Source organism: Primulina eburnea, chromosome 13, assembly GCF_022965805.1.
Source record: "Primulina eburnea isolate SZY01 chromosome 13, ASM2296580v1, whole genome shotgun sequence".
NCBI classification, from domain to species: Eukaryota; Viridiplantae; Streptophyta; class Magnoliopsida; order Lamiales; family Gesneriaceae; genus Primulina; species Primulina eburnea.
The window spans coordinates 35,596,563-35,617,167 of record NC_133113.1 but is presented as its reverse complement, the minus strand read 5'-3'; the positions used below and the strand labels follow the sequence as shown (position 1 = coordinate 35,617,167).

The 20,605-nt window shown below is 35.7% G+C and overlaps 1 protein-coding gene across 1 annotated transcript; it reads left to right on the top strand.

The window, feature by feature from the left end:
- Positions 1 to 38: 38 nt before the first annotated feature.
- Positions 39 to 3,611, top strand: LOC140809785 (trihelix transcription factor GT-4). Its single transcript, XM_073167507.1, has 5 exons — positions 39 to 735; positions 1,783 to 1,821; positions 2,573 to 2,704; positions 2,883 to 3,107; positions 3,205 to 3,611. Exons 1-5 carry the CDS (start codon positions 111 to 113, stop codon positions 3,405 to 3,407), a joined length of 1,224 nt encoding a protein of 407 aa, XP_073023608.1. The 5' UTR covers positions 39 to 110; the 3' UTR covers positions 3,408 to 3,611.
- The last annotated feature ends 16,994 nt before the right edge of the window (positions 3,612 to 20,605 follow it).

Below are 20,605 nucleotides of genomic sequence, written 5' to 3'. Positions count from 1 at the left end.
GATTGGGTGTGGGGGCAGTGGATCGACTTTACCCTCAAACACCCCGTTCCTTTTTGGTTTTTTGAAACCTCCAGCCCCACCCTTCTTCCTCCAATTACTCTCCCAAAAAAATGTACATGTCTGAAAAACCCCCACAACAAGACTCCATCGATTTCTACAACAATAAACAAGAATCCCACCCCACTAACAACATGATCATTCAACTCCCCCCTCACCTGCACCTCCTCACCGATGGACCCGACACCACCGCCGCCACCATTTCCAGCGGCGGGGATGACACAATCAATACGCCGGCTGCCGCCAATAACCCATCGTCCTCATCTGCTCCCAAGAAAAGAGCCGAGACCTGGATTCAAGAAGAAACCCGGGCCCTTATATCTCTCCGTAGAGAGATTGACTCTCTGTTCAATACCTCCAAATCTAATAAGCATTTGTGGGATAATATATCCTTGAAGATGAGGGAAAAAGGGTTTGACAGATCCCCCACTATGTGTACCGATAAATGGAGGAATTTACTGAAAGAGTTTAAGAAAGCTAAGCAGAATCATGATGGAAACGGAAACGGAAACGGATCTGCTAAGATGTCTTATTATAAGGAAATTGAAGACATTTTGAGGGAAAGGAGCAAGAATGGTCCTACCTGGAAAAATCCCATACCTCATACTAACGCTGCTGCTGCTGCTGCTGCGGCTGGTGGTTCTAAAGTTGATTCTTTTATGCAGTTTGCTGATAAAAGTATTAGTTTTCGCTCCCTTGATATTAAAATCCTCTTGTTAATTTTTATGCTAAATGTTTTAGAAATGGAAACATGAAATGTGCTATTCTACGATTTTTAGGGCTTGTTGTTTGACCCACTTTGCAGTGTTTCGATAATGTGGACTTTGTTTATGTATTTATGGAGTTCCTAGTCGCAAATGTGTCTGCTCTTGATGGCATCGTTTGCCACAACAAGAATTTAGTTCTGTGAGTAGTATTGCTCAAGTGATATACTCGGCACTTACTTTGGGTGTGTTATATACATACTCTGTTTATCTGTATCCTTCACCTACGTATTTTATGGGAAGATCATGTTTAGTAATCTCTTATTTTCAAGTTTCTGCTGCTATGCACAGCTGAAAAATTTTTAAAGACATGATTTCATGTAATTTTTTGGAAATTTTTATCCTATGGTGTGTTTATGAAAGAAATGAATGGATTCGGGCATCTCAAGTCATAGGTATGTGTATGCTCGAGACCGACCCCATGCATACAATTATCTGTTTCTTATGGGACTTTTTTTGGTTGTTACAATTTTGGCATAAATTAATTCTTGGAAACCAGTTTATGTTACATCCTTATGATTTTATTTCATAACCTTTTGATAATGCGCTATCTGGTTTGGGAGTCATGGAAACGGGTATGAAATAATTTTCCAATATTTTCTAGAATAATTTGCAAGTGTCCATATGTGGAATAATTTATCCATGTATATATTGACAATTCCCTACCTTCAACAATAGTACAATATATGTGTTGAATCTTGGTATTAAATTTGGTTGGCCTTTTTTGCCTTTCCATGGATGTGTTGTCCTTCGATTGTACATTTTATATTTATTATTCATGAATTTTGTTTCTTATTTAATAAAATAACGTCCAGGCTATTTGGGGTGTGTCCTTGATTTCTCCATATCTATTTTTTAATGTTAAATGCCCGTGGACAATTATTGGTTAAAGACATTTTTCCTATAATTTCAGATGTTTCTATATCTGGGCGAATTGATCCAACTTATTTGGCTACTGCAGGTATTGATGATAACAATCTTACTTTTGGACCTATGGAAGGTGTGTTTACCAATCAAAGGCTTTTAGTTTGACGCGTTTAGATTAAAAACTCACTCGTAGTTGAATTTTGGTGGTTGATCATATATGATATCTGCATGTTAGGCGTTAAGACGTGCAAAAAGTTCCATGTAATTTGATTGTTTAACAAATTCTGTAGTAATTGTGTGGTTTTATCACACAAGATGAGTAACTCTGTTTGAAGGATGCTATCGTGATGATTTGGATTCCAACTTAGCTTACTTTACTTCATGAGTTATTGAGGTTTGTTTGATGATGCAAGGAGTCAGGTTCATCTCTTCTCTGTGAGAGCATATTCATTAAAATGTAGAATTTAGTAAAAAAAAAAATGACTGACTTTGCCAAAAAGAAGGGATTGATAGTTTGTCTTGTCTCTGACATTCTTCCCCATAGATGGCTGAAATGTTTTGGGTTTAATGCACTTCCTGACATTGTCAAACCCTACCCTAGAATAAAGTGACAATTTTCAATTATTCCATGATCATGGTATCCTATTGATAGAAAATATGTCATGTTTCATTTTCATCATGATTATTAAAGTATGCAAATTTTTTTATGAATACTGAAAAAAATATGAACTGTCAAATAATTAGCACATATTTGTTACTAAATAATGCTCTTTTAACTTGTTTTAACATATTGACAGCGTAAATATGTTATTTTCATCAAGGTTGTCTATTGAGATAATTCCGATTATAAATGGAAGAAATTTAGGTAGACCTTTTGTATACAGCTAATGGCAGGTCAACCCTCAATTTAGAAAGACGTTTAGATCATGATGGACACCCTCTCGCCATCACGACGACGGACCCTGTTGGAGCAAGTGGTGTTTCTCCTTGGAATTGGAGAGAGACTCCTGGAAATGGTTAGTCTGCAAAAAGAATGTGCATAACCTCTGAACGTTATAGATATTAGAAGTTGTGTGTCCATTTATGGTTCTATGTGTTTGTAGTAGTTACAGTTCCTTGACAGTAAAATTGGAAGTTGAGTGTCCATTTATAGTTAGGATTTTTTTGCTGTCTGATTATTATATTTTTCGGCAGGTGAACAGAGTAACACTTATGACGGGAGGGTTATAACCATAAAGTTGGGGGATTATTCTAAGAGGATAGGGATTGATGGGACTGCAGATGCCATCAAAGAAGCCATCAAATCTGCTTTCAGGTTAAGGACGAAGCGTGCATTTTGGTTAGAGGATGATGATAATGTAGTTCGAACGCTTGACAGAGACATGCCTTTGGGAAACTACACTCTTCATGTTGATGAAGGCCAGTTGTGTGCAACATTTTCCTGTAGCTCTTGAATGCTGTCACAGTTATAGTACTGCTTAATATACACTTACAAAATATATTCCTGACTTTGCAGGCCTCACAATAAAAGTTTGTTTGTACGAAGAGTCGGATCACTTGCCAGTACACACTGAGGACAAAACATTTTACACTGAAGATGATTTTCGTGACTTCCTGTCCCGTCGTCGGTGGACCTGTTTGAGAGATTTCAATGGCTACCGGAATATTGATACACTGGATGAGCTTTGTCCGGGAGCTGTATACCGTGGTGTTAATTAAGGACTGACCACAAATTGTTGTGCCCTTGGATAACAAATGGATGGGAGGTGTGATTGACTGTGTGTGTGATTTGCTAAGAAACTCTAGGCTAGTCATGTTAATTACAGTCAATTTGTTGTTATTTACACTCTGTTTGTGAATAAATTTTACGCTGTGGATATTTTCGTGTAGATTTGCGCACATTCCATGTTGCTGGGGAAATTATAAAAAATTATGGTTTTTTTTTTAAAGTCTTGATAGTTTAAAAGTTTATAAAATGAGTTATAATATTGAAAAAGATTATTTCCAACCTATCTGAATTTTTTTTTAGTGTTAATGTAATTCCATTATCAAAATAACATGTCTACATGGACACCTTTTGTCAAAAATAATGGAATTACATTATGATACACTAAATTCCTCCTAAGCTACATACATCTACAAGCCATAGTATACACTACTTGGTTAACTGTTTTTGGGAAATATTAAATTTTGATCCTTATTGGTTGGAGAAAGGGATGATGAAAGTTGGTTGCAGAAGTGGATTCTAATTTTCTCATCAATGAGTTCCTCAAAACTACTAGTATTATAAATTGATCGTCCAGTTTCAAAGTTATTTTCATTATGTTTTTTTTTTATATTTATGAATTCAAAAGTTAAATCCGTTTTCTTTATGAATATTTTTGTTATTTAGTGAACAAAAATATCTTATACATTGACGATCTATTTTATTTATTTAAACCATTATTACATGACCTATTTGAAGTTGTGTCGTGGTATGTACATTATGCATTATTATTTTCGTACATGAAGGGTAGACCTAGCAAGGGTCGGGTCAAAACCAGACCAAAATCGGAACTGGTATGTGGTCAACGGGTTGGATCCAGAACCGTGGCCGGAACCATCCTAAGGCGGTCTAGTTACGGTTTATGGTTTTGGCTTTCTACAAGTCCTAATCCTTCTACAGACATATCCCACGAAAAAATTTCAAGCACACACTTAAATAATTAGTCGTTGATAAAAAAAAATTATTTAAATAATTTTCTAGTTAAATTTTAAATAATAAAGTTTCTTTGTGTTTCGATATTTGGAGTGATCACTAGTAAAATTGTTCATATATGAGTAGTACATTTAATTGGATTGAGAATTCTTGGAACATTAAAAAAAGATTGCTTGCATATAGATATTTGAACGAAACACACACGACACAATATTTCTCAACTTATATTTGTTATTTTAGAATAATGTGGCAAGTTTTTTCAATTTTTTTATAATGCTAGTACACATACTTCTAGTGTAAAGGCCCGAAAATTTGTGCTTGAAAATTTGCGGAAAAATTTAAAATTTTCTTTTTAAAATAATTAAAATGTCTCAATCATAAGTTAAACTGATAAAATGTTTGATATTCAAAATAGCAGTGGAAGAAATCTAATGTTTGCAAAATAATGACTTAAAAATAATTCAGCAAGATAAAAACTTGGTTTGAATTAAAAATAATAAATGCTGAAGTGAGGTCCTCGGGTGCCACTACTGTCGACCCACGCCAGCTCACTGGTCCCCGCCCTCGGCCCCGACCTCATCAGTACCTACAACAATCAAGTCTAGTGAGCCTAAAGACTCAGCATGCATATATCGTAAATAACGAATAAATAATATAGTAAAATTTGCATGGGATAAAAATATCATGTCATGAGGCATAAAGTGAAAGTAACTTGTCATGAGCAATTATGATACGTTCATAACTGAATCGAAAATCATAGTGAAAATGTTTGCTCCTTGGAGCCCTGTACTGAAATAGCATGTTATAATTTTCTGTTGAGATTATGGTCTATGCAAATGGCCCCTGCACTGAACTGAACTGAACTGACCGGTAACTGGCGACCGGATAATACAATGCTCCCATGACCGGTAACTGGCGACCGGGTAAAATAATGCTCCCAGTTACCGGATAAAATAATGCTCCCATGACCGGTAACTGGTGACCGGATAAAATAATGCTCCCATGATAGTGAGATGGCCACAAGCAATATCGCATAAATCTCAAAAATGAATATTTTCTATGCACGTAATAATTAGCCAACATAATTAAATATGAACAATTTCGATCTTCTTGCATTAAAATCATGTACTTGCGATATTTAAAAATACCTATATGACTTGATTGAAGAGTGAAAGAAGATATAAACATGCCTTGGTTTGTTTTGACAGAAAACAAATGAAATAACGACGCGGCGCGGCGGAGACGGAGTGCTCTTCACTTTCTCACTTAATTCCTTCAAATTAAGCATGCACCATAATTATTATAATATAATAGCGTAAAAAAAATCGTAAACGTGATGCATGAACATTTAAAAATATCATGATTTGTGCTCAGGGTGCTGCTAGGACCAAAATCTCACCCCGGGTGCAAAATGACCATTCTGCCCCCTGGAAACCCAAAAATTACCATTTTACCCCTGGACATCTAAAATTGACCCGAAGCTTACCAAACTTCTTAAAATATCCCAAAACATATATAAAAGTGTTCCTAAACGTAAACTCAAGCCAAATTCACAACTTAACCGATTCGTTTTAAAACTTGGACCGGGGTCCCGGTTTTAACCCGAATCGAACCCAATATTAACTAAAACTTTCCCAACTTTTTACCATATCTTAAAAACACTTACAAGATCCTAAATTGAAATTTCCAACCCAAAACTCACGGCCAAAAAAAATCAGAACAAGAACAAATCTCTCGGCTACACCTAATCTACCTTCACCTAACAACACATGCCCCCATAATCATAAACCATTCGGTCCCCTACAATCTCAACACCTACCCATCCTTTAAATCACACTATTAGGAACCTAATGAACCCTTCTAAACAATTCCAACCGATACTTAAGGTTGTTGTAAAAAGAAGGAAGTTTCAGCACTCACTCCTCACCCTAGCCGAGAAAATGAAACGCGATCTCTCACTTTCATCAAAGCCGATGGTTCCAGCCACCCACTAACCTTCCTTAGACCACCCACTAACCTTCTTAAGCCTACTGAACCCACGCTAACAGCTCATGCACGGGACTGGCTCCTAGGAACCGAGACCCAACGAAAATGCTCCTACCGAACCATCTCATCTCGCCCTTGCTTGGTTGCTCGTTTCCTCCCTTCCAGCGTGGCTCGAGCCATCCCAGACCCTGACTCAGACCCACCAGGGTCTGGTCCAGGGCTGGAGAAAGCCTTCGCTCAGCTGGCGTGGCAGAAACATGGATCGAACCCTTAGCACCAAGCCTCGATCTGCTGCCTCACGCTTTCGAATCCAAACCCGATCAAACTCACGCACCTGCACCTACAGCTCTCATTCCCGATCTGTCACTACCCTTGACAAACCAACACAGTAGCCCCTTGCATCAAGAGACCAGAAAACGTGAACCACACAACAGCAAATACAAGACAGTGGACCAAAACCGATGGATTTCTCATACTCTTGGCTAGATCAAAAGCTTTCATGAACACATGCATACATATCAGTATTATCAACATGAGTGATGCAAAAACAGAGAAAAACAAAGCTACCACGCGTGCCTTATGATGCTTGACGATCAAAAACGAGAAATGGAAGCACCCCTTGCAAGGACAAGAGACCACCGACGGTTTTTTTTTTGTTGGAGAATGGCACTGAACTCGAGAGAGGAGGCAGCTGGGGTAGGGTGTCGGCTGATAAAATCTTTAGGTTTAGGGTTAAGTGTGTTTAGTAGCTTAATTATATAATAAACAATTAGCTAATGGGCCCTAAAACGTTTAGTTAAAAGCTAGGAAGGATTTTAGGTCCAAAAAAACTTAAAAGTAGGTCCATTAAATCCAAACACGCTTCCGAAAAATATATCGAGTTGAAAAGATTTTTAAAATATTAGCCGAACCCTTAAAAAGTCCCCCGATTCGCTAAAATTTATGTACTGTTAAAAATAAAATCTCGCGGGTAAAAATACCCTAATAAAATCCTATTTTAGAAAAATACACTTAAAATGCTCTAAATTAATTTATAAAAATTAATCGTGTAATTAAAATAATTTCCTGAAAATTCCCCGTTCTCCGATCCTCGTTCGAACGTGAAATGCAACTTAAAAATCTTAAAGCACAAACTTTTAAAATTTCATAAAACAAATCCTATCATGCATGAATTATGCCTAAAATGCATAAAAATAATTAACATAAATTAATGAAATAAATGATGACTAGCTTTTTTACGACATCACACGTGGCATAAATAAAACCAAATGATGTGATGACTGTAAGGCTCGAGAATTGGATTACCGTAATCTGAGATTAATTGAGATGATTATAAACAGAACGGATTAGACCGAGAAAATAAGGGAGAAAAGATGTAAATATATGTGCAAGGAGGTGTGCTTGCGCACATGCGCGACGAGATGCGCGAATCATGCGCGGAGTAGGCAGAAAGGTTGGAGCATATGCGCGGAAGAAGGCGCGCATATGCGCGAGTTGATGTATGCGGAGACAGTAGGTCTCGCGCATATGCGCGATGTCAGTGCGCGCATATGCGCGAGTAGTCCAGTAGCCTAGGGAAGTGCTCGGCGCATATGCGCGACGTGAACGGCGCACATGCGCGAGCATGGCAGAACAATTGGCGCACATGCGCGGACTGGAGGCGCGCATATGTGCGGAAGCTGCCGAGACACACGCGCTGAGAGATTGTGTCTCGCGCATATGCGCTGATGGTGGTCGCGCATATGCGCCGATGGTGGTCGCGCATATGCGCGAGACGTGCAGCACAAAGAAGCAGCCACCTAGCCTTCACATGCATGATATATATAACAAAATCGAAAATATATCATTCAGAATTCAGAAAAAACGAAATAGGCCGAGGAAAGTTTGCCAGAAATCCTTACGCCTTTTGTGAAAGATCCGCCCGTCTGATTTTGAATCCGACTGCGGTATTGAGTTCCTATCGACGTAGGCTACAACTGGACGTAAGGTTTGCTACGTTTTGATATGTTTTGAAATTATGGTATTGTCAGAATCTGATATGATTCATATATGATGTTCTTGTCGTGTTAGACATCGTATAATTGAAACCGGATTGAAGAACAAATACCATATGAAATTGTTATGATTTTCAGAGTAGTTTTTGGAGTTGAATTGATATCAGAATTGAATTGTTATCGAGTATGAGATGTTGGGATTGACATCTGACTGATATGGTAGCGCTGGATATATTGAGATTATGACATTATGTTATTGAAACAGAATTTGATTGAATTCTGATTGTATCCAGTATTGATTGAATGGTGTATTGATATTGTACCCTCGATATCGTTATTGTCAGATTGAGTATTGACAGGCTTTGAGTTCGAGACTTCGACAGAGTCAGAATATCAGAAAGAAATGTATAAATTAATGTTGAGTTGGGATTGCACAACTCGAGTGAGGTTTGACTCGAGTTTCCCTAATCACATACTTAGTTTATTACATTGATATTTGTAATTGATGAGATTGATGTTTGTAGTCTATTGATTTATAGCCACTGCATGTATTGACTACTAAGCCGTTAAGTCATAGGCTGATTCGCCTAGTCACCGGCTGATTCGCCTGGTTATTGGCCGATTCGTCTAGTTATTGACTGATTCGTCTAAACTTTGGCTGATTCGCTTAATTACTGGATGATTCGTCTAGTTATTGGCTGATTCGCTTAATTCTTGACTGATTCGTCAATTCTGCGGCTGTTTCGCCCAGACACTGGATATATGAATTATATCGATGCCGTGTAGGAATTGATTCATTCCTATCGACTGAGATTCGATATAATTATCAATATCCAGACATCGGGATCCCTAGGTTAGAATTGAGTCGAGTCTGAGACGACGCATCGGTTGAGTTGAGTCTGGTACGACATGTTGATTTACATTGTTTATATCATTCATGTTTGTTGAATTGCTACATGTTAATGATACCTTTGTTATGTTTTTATATATGTTTTTATATGATTGCATGTTTACATTGTTTATACTGGGATGTAATTCTCACCGGAGTTATCCGGCTGTTGTCTTGTTTTGTATGTGTGCATGACAATAGGTGGGGCTGGATCAGGGTCAAGAAGAGGATGAGAGAAGACAGTTAACGTGGAGATCCGGACTTAGGATTATATCTGTTATATCACCTGAGATGTAGTGAAGAAACAGTAGTTATTATGATTTCTTTTTGTACAGAACTTGTACTTAGATCTGATTAGTGATCTTGTAAATGAGATAAGACTTATTTCATATGCTGCGTACTCTCGTGTTTTAAAAAAAAAATTAGACCCTGTTTATTTTAATTGATTAATTATTCCCAGAAAGTGATTAAGAATTGAATTAAGTTCGGGTCCCCACAATGACTATGATTCCTAATTTAAAATAATAAATTGTAACTTAACACATGTCAATAGTTACATGTGACTAACCTACTTTTGCTAGAGTTAACAAAAATAGTCACAATGTTTGTTATAAATTATCTATCCTCAACCTATTTCATATAATATATAAAAATTCACTGAGCTTCCTCTGTTTGACCTTATATATACTGATATGCTTAATTACTTGAAGTTTAACATAGTTACTGTGTCATAATTTCTCAATACTTATCCTTTGCTAACTGCAAATTGAAGTACGTTATGAAATGATTTTACGTTTCTGACTGTGAAAGATTGGTTGTATTGTGGTTGAATTCGAGGGGATCCTATATTTTATTGATATTGGTATTGTCAATCAATGGGGGATGTATCTGGCTTGATATGTTATTGTTGGACTAGCCAGTGGCTGATGTATCTGGTAGTTTTTTCGATATTGCCCGGTTGATGATATAGCCGACATTTGTTCTATAAATATGATCAATAATAACCCGTGGATGTTGTATATGGTTCAAATGTATTGATTTTTATATGGTTGGCTATGAGCGGTATTGAAAAAAAATATTATAAATGGATTTTTTTCCATAAGGTGCTTGGTTTTTAGTAAGTTGAAATGATATGACTGAATACTCTAAATGATACTATTTATAGTTGATTAAATTTCTATAATTGGCCAACGATGGACGTATTAGACATTAGCTTGCCTTTTCATAAGAAATTTTTTTCAGGTATGATGCAACACTACTTAGGGGCGAGGATTGGCCTACGCTTGTAATAATGGGAGTAGGGTTGCACCTTTTGTACTTTCTAAGTATATACTTTTGGAAAACATAACGTGTGTTTATTTTAATTTAAGAAATATGATATTATATCTATGCCTTGTTGATTTTTTAATGACGAAATCCAGTTAAGATATAGTTTGTTTGTCGATTGGAAAAAAAAGTAACGACATACAATAAATTAAAGATATAGTAATTGTAGTTTATATGTGAGATTAAAACTCCTAGCTCTTATAATGTAGGTGCATAGAATATCAACTTTGGTTCTTGTGTATAATACTATTATTATCTCAAGATTATTATCTACTGAAAAACAATTGTAAACTGGTTTTTAAATGTAATAACACTACAAACAAGGTAAACAAATAATTAAGTGCATATTTTGGATTTAAAATTTAAATCATTACACTGATAAATTCCTTAAATTTCAAAAATCAAATACAACATAGTAGCAAAATTACTACCTCAAAAATCTACGTTCAGTAATCTCATATTAATATGGACTATATTTAAAATTTGCAAAGTGTTTCAAAATATCTCAAATAATTTTTGTAAATATAAAATTCTCAATAAATATACCTTAAGCTTTGGAATATATTTGCTTATATACATAAATAGACATTAAACAGCTACGTTAGTTAAAATGATTCAATTTAATATATGCTACGAATATGAAAGAAACTAAAAGCAATTTTAATTAAAATAAATATGGCTTGATGCAAAAAATGATAATCAGGTCGTTCTATTCGGTTGACTAAATTAGTTCTTAAATAAATAGATAAATCTTTTTTGCAAATGACAAGATATATGTGTGTGTTTGTGTACATGTGCACTTTTTTCAACTTGGATTTTCATATATGAAATGTCATATTATTCCCAAACACATCATTCATGTGTAAGCCTACTCACATTATCTTTTGTAGATTATAACTTGACATCTACCATTAACTAGCTAATGCTAAACTTGTTGTAATGCCCGAGAATTTGATTACCGTAATCTGAAATGATTTATGGATTAAGGGAGGTGATTGAAGTTATACGAACTAGAATGAAGAAGCTGGGCGTCGTGGCATGGTGAGCCAAGATGTTGGACAGAACATCTGGCGCTCGAGCGGTAGAAAAGAACCGCCCGAGCGCCAATACACCATAAAAGAAAAAGTCGGACAGAACGTCTGGCGCTCGAGCGGCAGAAAGTTACCGCCCGAGCGCCAGTGGTGATCAAGTTGATCTTCGGACAGAATGTGCCGCGCTCGAGCGGTAGAGATTAACCGCCCGAGCGCAAGTCATGCAAGATGAAAATTCGCCACTTGTTTGGCTGCATGCACGTGGATGTATATATATATATATATATATATATATATATATATATATATATATATATATATATATATATATATATATATAGATACAAACGTTAAAAACAAATCCTTCAGAAACAAGAATCGAAGGAAAACTTTGGCCAAATTGTTCCTGAATCTTTAAATTGCGATTGTGAGAAATCCGTCCGTCTGATTTAAATCCGACTTCAGTACCGAGTTCCTAGCAACGTAGGCTACAACTGGACGTAAGTTTTGCTACGTTTTGACATGTCTTGAAACTATGATGTTGTCAGAATTGAATAGGATTCATATATGATGTTCTTGTCATATTAGACATCATAGAATCGAAGTCAGATTAAAGAATGGACTGTTGATGTAACTGTTATGATTTTTGGAATCGATTTGACTGAGAATTCATATCAGATATGTATGGTTATTGAGATTATGACCGGTATTGATATTATTTATGAGTTCTGATATTATATCTGTGATGTTTGGACTGACGGGATTATCGAGACAGTATTGTTATGCCGTCGAAACATCAGTTGACTGATATGGATCAGAGTCGGTCTTGATTTAGATTGTATTGGTATACCGTATGTCGATTGACATTGATCAGATTTTATTGTGATTTGAATATTGATCAGAACAGGTATTGAATTGAATAGTTTATTGATATTATATCTGTTCGGTATTGTTATTACCAGATTGGAAATGGACCGAGATAGAGTCGGGACTTCTTCTTCTTCTTCTTCTGAGCGAGAAGATAAAGGTATAAATTAATGTTGAGTTGGGATTGCACAACTCGAGGGAGGTTTGACTCGAGTTTCCCTAAATCACATACTTTACCTTATTGCATTGATATTTGCATTAAGTTGATTGATGTACTTGTTCTCTTGATATTAGATGACAGGTATTAGACGAGTTATCTTGTGACAGAAGTGCCGGATAGTGGTGGTATCGCCACGGCACATTGCACGATGTCTCAAGATAGGATGTTAGCGATAGAGCTACAGTCCTTGACGGTTAAGTCAGGACACTGGATGTTTGGTTATATCGAGTAATGGAATCTATTACGGAATTCGATATAGGAACACCATATTTGGTTATATCGAGTAAAGGGTATTGGAATTCTTCTATTACGGAATTCGATATAGGAATACCAGGGCACTGGTTATATCGAGTAATAGAGATTATGGTTCCATCCTTTACGGAATTCGATATAGGAATACCACATCTGGAAACCGGGATCCCTAGACTAGGAGTGAGTCTAGTCTAAAATGTAGAGTCACGAGTTTGAGTGACAGTTATATTGATTGATATTGATTGATGTTGATTATGTCCCTGAATATGGTTCATGTCCTTACATGTTCCAGATGGTGGTCCATGTTTAGAATAGAAATTATTCTTGATACTGATCATGTTCCAGATGTTGGTCCATGTTTAGAATAGAAGTTATTCTTGGGATTGATTATGTTCCTGATATTGGTACATGTTTAGAATAGGAATTATTCTTGATATTGATTTATGTTCCTGATATTGGTACATGCCTAGAATAGAATTTATTCTAGATATTGAATTATGTTCCTGATTAGGGTACATGTTTAGAATATGATTTATTCTGGTTATTGATTTATATCATGATGCTGATATAGGATATGATTTCTGTTATATGCTCTTGTATGATTTATATGATTGCATGTATACATGATTTATACTGGGATATTTATATCTCACCGGAGTTATCCGGCTGTTGTCTTGTTTGTATGTGTGCATGGCAACAGGTGGGCTAGAATCAGGGTCGTGAAGAGAATGAGGCTGGACTAGATAGCGTGGAGATCCGAGCTTCAGAAGCAACTTAGGATTCAGCACTGATATGTAGTTGAACCTAGTTGGATTATTGTAGATGACATCAGATTTGTATGTTCATGTTTAACATGTAATTTGATTTTAATTACATTACGTTTCCGCTTTGCTTTTTAAAAGAAAAATTTTTAGACCCTGTTTATTATGAATGATTAAATATTCCTAAAGACGATTAAGGAATGGATTAGCGTCCGGGTCCCCACAACAGGTGGTATCAGAGCCGTAGGTCCTTGAACTGTAGGTTCCTTAGCACTGAGATAGAAAAGAGTGAGCGGGGTAGAATGTGTTTTCTTTCCTGCTTTTGATTGCTAACATGTGATATAGTATTATGTTGATTTACATTGAGTATGCTAGCATGCCAGCATGTTTTATTGCGTTTAAATATATGTTACCTGAATATCTGAATTGATTTGGTAATATATCTGATTTGAAAATGAATCAGAACCAATTCTTGATCAGAAGGTAAGCTGATCAGAAAGGGATTGGGATTGATTATCTCTTGTGATTACTGATTCCTGTGATCATCAGATATACCTCGTAGAAGATTTTCAGAAAGGGGTAGTACTTCGTCTGATCAGATAGATGTATCAGAAATTCAGATGGAAATTAAATTGAAAGAGTTTCAGTTATTTCAGCCGCCGATTCTGAGTGGTATCGGGACGTCTGAAGAGTATGAAAACTGGTTTGATGACATAGAAATACTGTTCGATTTACTTAATTGTACAGATGAACAGAGAATTACACTGGTATTCCCTCAGTTACGAGAAGCTGCCAGAAGTTGGTGGATTACAACCAAAGGAGTACTAGAACTGAGAGGTTCCCGAGGATTTCAGGGAGCTAGATCATCTGGATATGGTGATCAAGGAACAGACCCAGGACACACTTGATGATATAGTGGCAGGTATTGTTCCTCTATGATTATGATGCATATGTATTGATATATACTAATGCAATCATTATGTTTATTCTTGATTGGGTGGCACGGATATATGCTTTACCTGTTGGTTTTGTATCTACTGTAGTATTGCTTCTTTACCTTTTGGGGAAAGAATTTGATATCAGTGATATTCTGTGGGATATTATATACTGCAGTAAGTTGAGAATAGGATTGAATTAGGACAGATTGTACTTGTATTGTCGGATGATGACTGCATGATTGATATTGATATATCGAACAAGTACAGATTTATTATAGAGTCTTGCCAGGAGATGGTAAGATTCGAACCTGAAATGGCCAAGGAATGAATGATATACGGTAAGGGATTTAGATTTTGAATTCCTTGATATCCGTATTATGTATGATTCGATGATTATCGAAAGGAATGGAATACTCCCTTATGTATTCAGTTGATGACTGAAGTTGAGTCTATCAGGGATTGATTTACTAATAGCAGGAAGTTTGCTATAGTATTTCAGATGAGATTTCAGGTTGTCCTGTATCAGGAAAAGTGATTTCAGCCTTGATTTGATTCCAGGTATTGGTTTCATTTTATAATTTCTTATAGACTGATACTGATTGAATTGAAAGAATTGAAATATTAGTTGAAAGATTTACTGCCTGAGAATTAGAGTTACATGTGATTATATGTTTCTCTGGAAAGTACTTCAGTTCCGATTATGGATTGATGAATCCCGTGTTCAGCAATATTCCGATGATATTATGCTCGTTTTATCTATGACATTTTGATATGTTCGCAGCGTATGATTGAATTGAATATTCTGGGAACTGAGATTGTGGTATACAGAATTGTTCGGATATGAATCTCGATTGTAACAGATTGTATGCAGAGTCTGTGATATCTGAAGATAGTATACTGATTGATTATTGATCAATGACCGAGAACGACATTGAAAATGGCACAATTTCAGAAATGTCAGAGATTGCGTCTTATGCGGTTACTAGATCAGTATTGCTTATTGATATCTTGAATCTGATTCGATATTATTACCACTCTGAGTCTGTATTTGATACCGATGGTTATGAACCGTTTAGATTATATACAGTTCAGTCGAGTCAGAACTGGTTTTGAAGGTTAAAGCAGTTCAGAAGTTTGATCAGACTGTTCAGAACTTGATTTTGGTAGTTAGAACAGTGTGTCAGAGCCGAATACCAGGTAGGTAATATTTTATTTTATACGATTAGCTGATTTGTTTGTGTCAGATATTCGAATTTGAATGACAGGTATTGTCAAATGCACACAGTAGTTGATTCAGTACCATTCTGGTAACAGGAAATGTGTGATAATTCGAATGGACAGTTTTGATATAAACAGATGAAATCAGTTATGTCAGAATTTGTATTGAAATGTCTAAATCGCTGACTGAGGAGGACATAAAGATAGAAACAAAGAGATTGATTATCTTGATCATTGAGTTCTAAATAGAAATGGGAGTACATTTCTATGAATGGTGTGATGACACTACTGAAATCTTTTCCAGATTGTGAGGGAATGTAAATATGATTGAACGACTGTTCAAATTGCCTAGATTATATTGTACATGATGACGTACTGATATGACCACACGACTGAGAGGTATGTCAGAAACGGGGGTCAGATTGTATTAAATGCCAAAGTTGATTTTATCAGACTGTGACTTTCGTTTGATTTTGTACTTTTGGCTGAGTATGTGCATGATTTGTCGTCTATGAATTATAGATGAAAGGATAGTCGGAGTGAATTATCCTGAGACTGGAGGATATCCAGGAAATGTAGTGCTTGATTTTAGCACTAGTTGGCATGATTCATTGTCACTTGTGAATTATTGTGCAATAATAGCTATTAGATGAGTATCGAAATAGCTCTAGTCGAGGTATTGTACAGTGAGAACTGTGAATTTCCTTTGTATGGAAATGATATTGCAGGGTTACCTGAGATCAGATTGGATAGATTAGAAGACATAGACTAATAAGCCAACGTCGGACGATGACTGTTGGTATTCGAGGCCAAAGGTGGAATCTATCCTTGAATAGGATTAGCAGGTAAGGATATTGCTTTGCTATGGAATGGTTGACTGGTACATACGGATGTTGTATAGCCATGGTTCTGAGATTGATTTTATCTCGAGGGATTTCGTGGATATGGGTTTATTGCAATTCCTGTATATCTCCTTCTTGTATCTGATTTGAGATCTGATATGATTATCGGTATTTCATGAGTGAATTGCTTGTGATTTCGGGGACGAAATCATATCTTAGAGGGGGAGAAATGTAATGCCCGAGAATTTGATTACCGTAATCTGAAATGATTTATGGATTAAGGGAGGTGATTGAAGTTATACGAACTAGAATGAAGAAGCTGAGCGTCGTGGCATGGTGAGCCAAGATGTTGGACAGAGCATCTGGCGCTCGAGCGGTAGAAAAGAACCGCCCGAGCGCCAATACACCATAAAAGAAAAAGTCGGATAGAACGTCTGGCGCTCGAGCGGCAGAAAGTTACCGCCCGAGCGCCAGTGGTGATCAAGTTGATCTTCGGACAGAATGTGCCGCGCTCGAGCGGTAGAGATTAACCGCCCGAGCGCAAGTCATGCAAGATGAAAATTCGCCACTTGTTTGGCTGCATGCACGTGGATGTATATATATATATATATATATATATATATATATATATATATATATATATATATATATATATATAGATACAAACGTTAAAAACAAATCCTTCAGAAACAAGAATCGAAGGAAAACTTTGGCCAAATTGTTCCTGAATCTTTAAATTGCGATTGTGAGAAATCCGTCCGTCTGATTTAAATCCGACTTCAGTACCGAGTTCCTAGCAACGTAGGCTACAACTGGACGTAAGTTTTGCTACGTTTTGACATGTCTTGAAACTATGATGTTGTCAGAATTGAATAGGATTCATATATGATGTTCTTGTCATATTAGACATCATAGAATCGAAGTCAGATTAAAGAATGGACTGTTGATGTAACTGTTATGATTTTTGGAATCGATTTGACTGAGAATTCATATCAGATATGTATGGTTATTGAGATTATGACCGGTATTGATATTATTTATGAGTTCTGATATTATATCTGTGATGTTTGGACTGACGGGATTATCGAGACAGTATTGTTATGCCGTCGAAACATCAGTTGACTGATATGGATCAGAGTCGGTCTTGATTTAGATTGTATTGGTATACCGTATGTCGATTGACATTGATCAGATTTTATTGTGATTTGAATATTGATCAGAACAGGTATTGAATTGAATAGTTTATTGATATTATATCTGTTCGGTATTGTTATTACCAGATTGGAAATGGACCGAGATAGAGTCGGGACTTCTTCTTCTTCTTCTTCTGAGCGAGAAGATAAAGGTATAAATTAATGTTGAGTTGGGATTGCACAACTCGAGGGAGGTTTGACTCGAGTTTCCCTAAATCACATACTTTACCTTATTGCATTGATATTTGCATTAAGTTGATTGATGTACTTGTTCTCTTGATATTAGATGACAGGTATTAGACGAGTTATCTTGTGACAGAAGTGCCGGATAGTGGTGGTATCGCCACGGCACATTGCACGATGTCTCAAGATAGGATGTTAGCGATAGAGCTACAGTCCTTGACGGTTAGGTCAGGACACTGGATGTTTGGTTATATCGAGTAATGGAATCTATTACGGAATTCGATATAGGAACACCATATTTGGTTATATCGAGTAAAGGGTATTGGAATTCTTCTATTACGGAATTCGATATAGGAATACCAGGGCACTGGTTATATCGAGTAATAGAGATTATGGTTCCATCCTTTACGGAATTCGATATAGGAATACCACATCTGGAAACCGGGATCCCTAGACTAGGAGTGAGTCTAGTCTAAAATGTAGAGTCACGAGTTTGAGTGACAGTTATATTGATTGATATTGATTGATGTTGATTATGTCCCTGAATATGGTTCATGTCCTTACATGTTCCAGATGGTGGTCCATGTTTAGAATAGAAATTATTCTTGATACTGATCATGTTCCAGATGTTGGTCCATGTTTAGAATAGAAGTTATTCTTGGGATTGATTATGTTCCTGATATTGGTACATGTTTAGAATAGGAATTATTCTTGATATTGATTTATGTTCCTGATATTGGTACATGCCTAGAATAGAATTTATTCTAGATATTGAATTATGTTCCTGATTAGGGTACATGTTTAGAATATGATTTATTCTGGTTATTGATTTATATCATGATGCTGATATAGGATATGATTTTTGTTATATGCTCTTGTATGATTTATATGATTGCATGTATACATGATTTATACTGGGATATTTATATCTCACCGGAGTTATCCGGCTGTTGTCTTGTTTGTATGTGTGCATGGCAACAGGTGGGCTAGAATCAGGGTCGTGAAGAGAATGAGGCTGGACTAGATAGCGTGGAGATCCGGGCTTCAGAAGCAACTTAGGATTCAGCACTGATATGTAGTTGAACCTAGTTGGATTATTGTAGATGACATCAGATTTGTATGTTCATGTTTAACATGTAATTTGATTTTAATTACATTACGTTTCCGCTTTGCTTTTTAAAAGAAAAATTTTTAGACCCTGTTTATTATGAATGATTAAATATTCCTAAAGACGATTAAGGAATGGATTAGCGTCCGGGTCCCCACACTTGTCAACCATAACATACGAGGAAAACAACTAAATAAATTGTTGACTAATTTTTTTTAGTTCAGATTTCAAATTCTACAACATGTTTTGAATCATATAATTTCATACTGACAGTCTTTCTTCCCTCTAAAAAACATTGTTATTCTTAGTTAGATGACATTAATATCGTTCTTCCCTTATCCATACTTAATTGTTTTTAAATTCTATGTATAAAAGGTTTATATAATTCTATTATTTTTAGCTTTTTCTAAAGTCCATAGGCTGTTATCAATTTTTTTTCATTAACCACACAAGTATTATTGGATAGGAACGTGAAATCTTTTCATTGTGAAAATATACATAGATCTTTAAAATTGTTGTACTATTTATAACAATTTTCATTTTACTGACATGTATCATGAACAAATGACTAGCTTTTATAGGACATCACATGTGGCAGAAATAAACTAAATGTTGTGATGAGTAAGATTTCTAATTTAAAATAATAATTTGTAATTTAACACATGTTAATAGTTAGAGGTGACCAACATGCTTTTACTGAAGTTGACAAAAATAATCACAACATTTGTTATAAATTATCTATAATTCAACTTATTTCATATAATATATAAAAATTCACTCAACTTCCTCTATCTTACATATATATACTGAAGTGCTTATTTACCTGAAGTTTAACATAATTATTTTAGTATAATTTCTCAATATCTATCCTTTACTAACTACAAATTCAGTGTATAAACAAAATCCAATGGAAAACAATCCTTACTGTACATGTATCGATTGCGAACAATGTTACTACAACTATTTATTTTAGAAAAAGGTTGAAGAACTAAAAAAAAAATATTTTACTCCAACCCAGTAAGGATTGTCATCTTACGAAGAGTACTTAAGATGAAATCAAAGTTTTTTCTCATGCTGGACTATGCAACTAGCATTGAAACAGACCTAAATATCAACGAGTTCCACCAAAACCAACATGTACATTAAATGAATAATAAAATTGTTATCCTATAATATAAAAAATGCTTAGTTGTAAACATATGTGTAAACTTATTTTTTTTTTGAACATATATGTGTAAACTTATTAAAATGTTTATATATACTTTTATCAGACCTACGTATATGGAAACTGCTTTCCACTTCTTAATTCTGTATATTTTTTCTTACAGTACATCAACCATTTCGCTGTAAATTTCTTTTGCGTGATAATAAATTTTGCTTTCTTCTTACTATGAGCTCCCAACAACGTCTA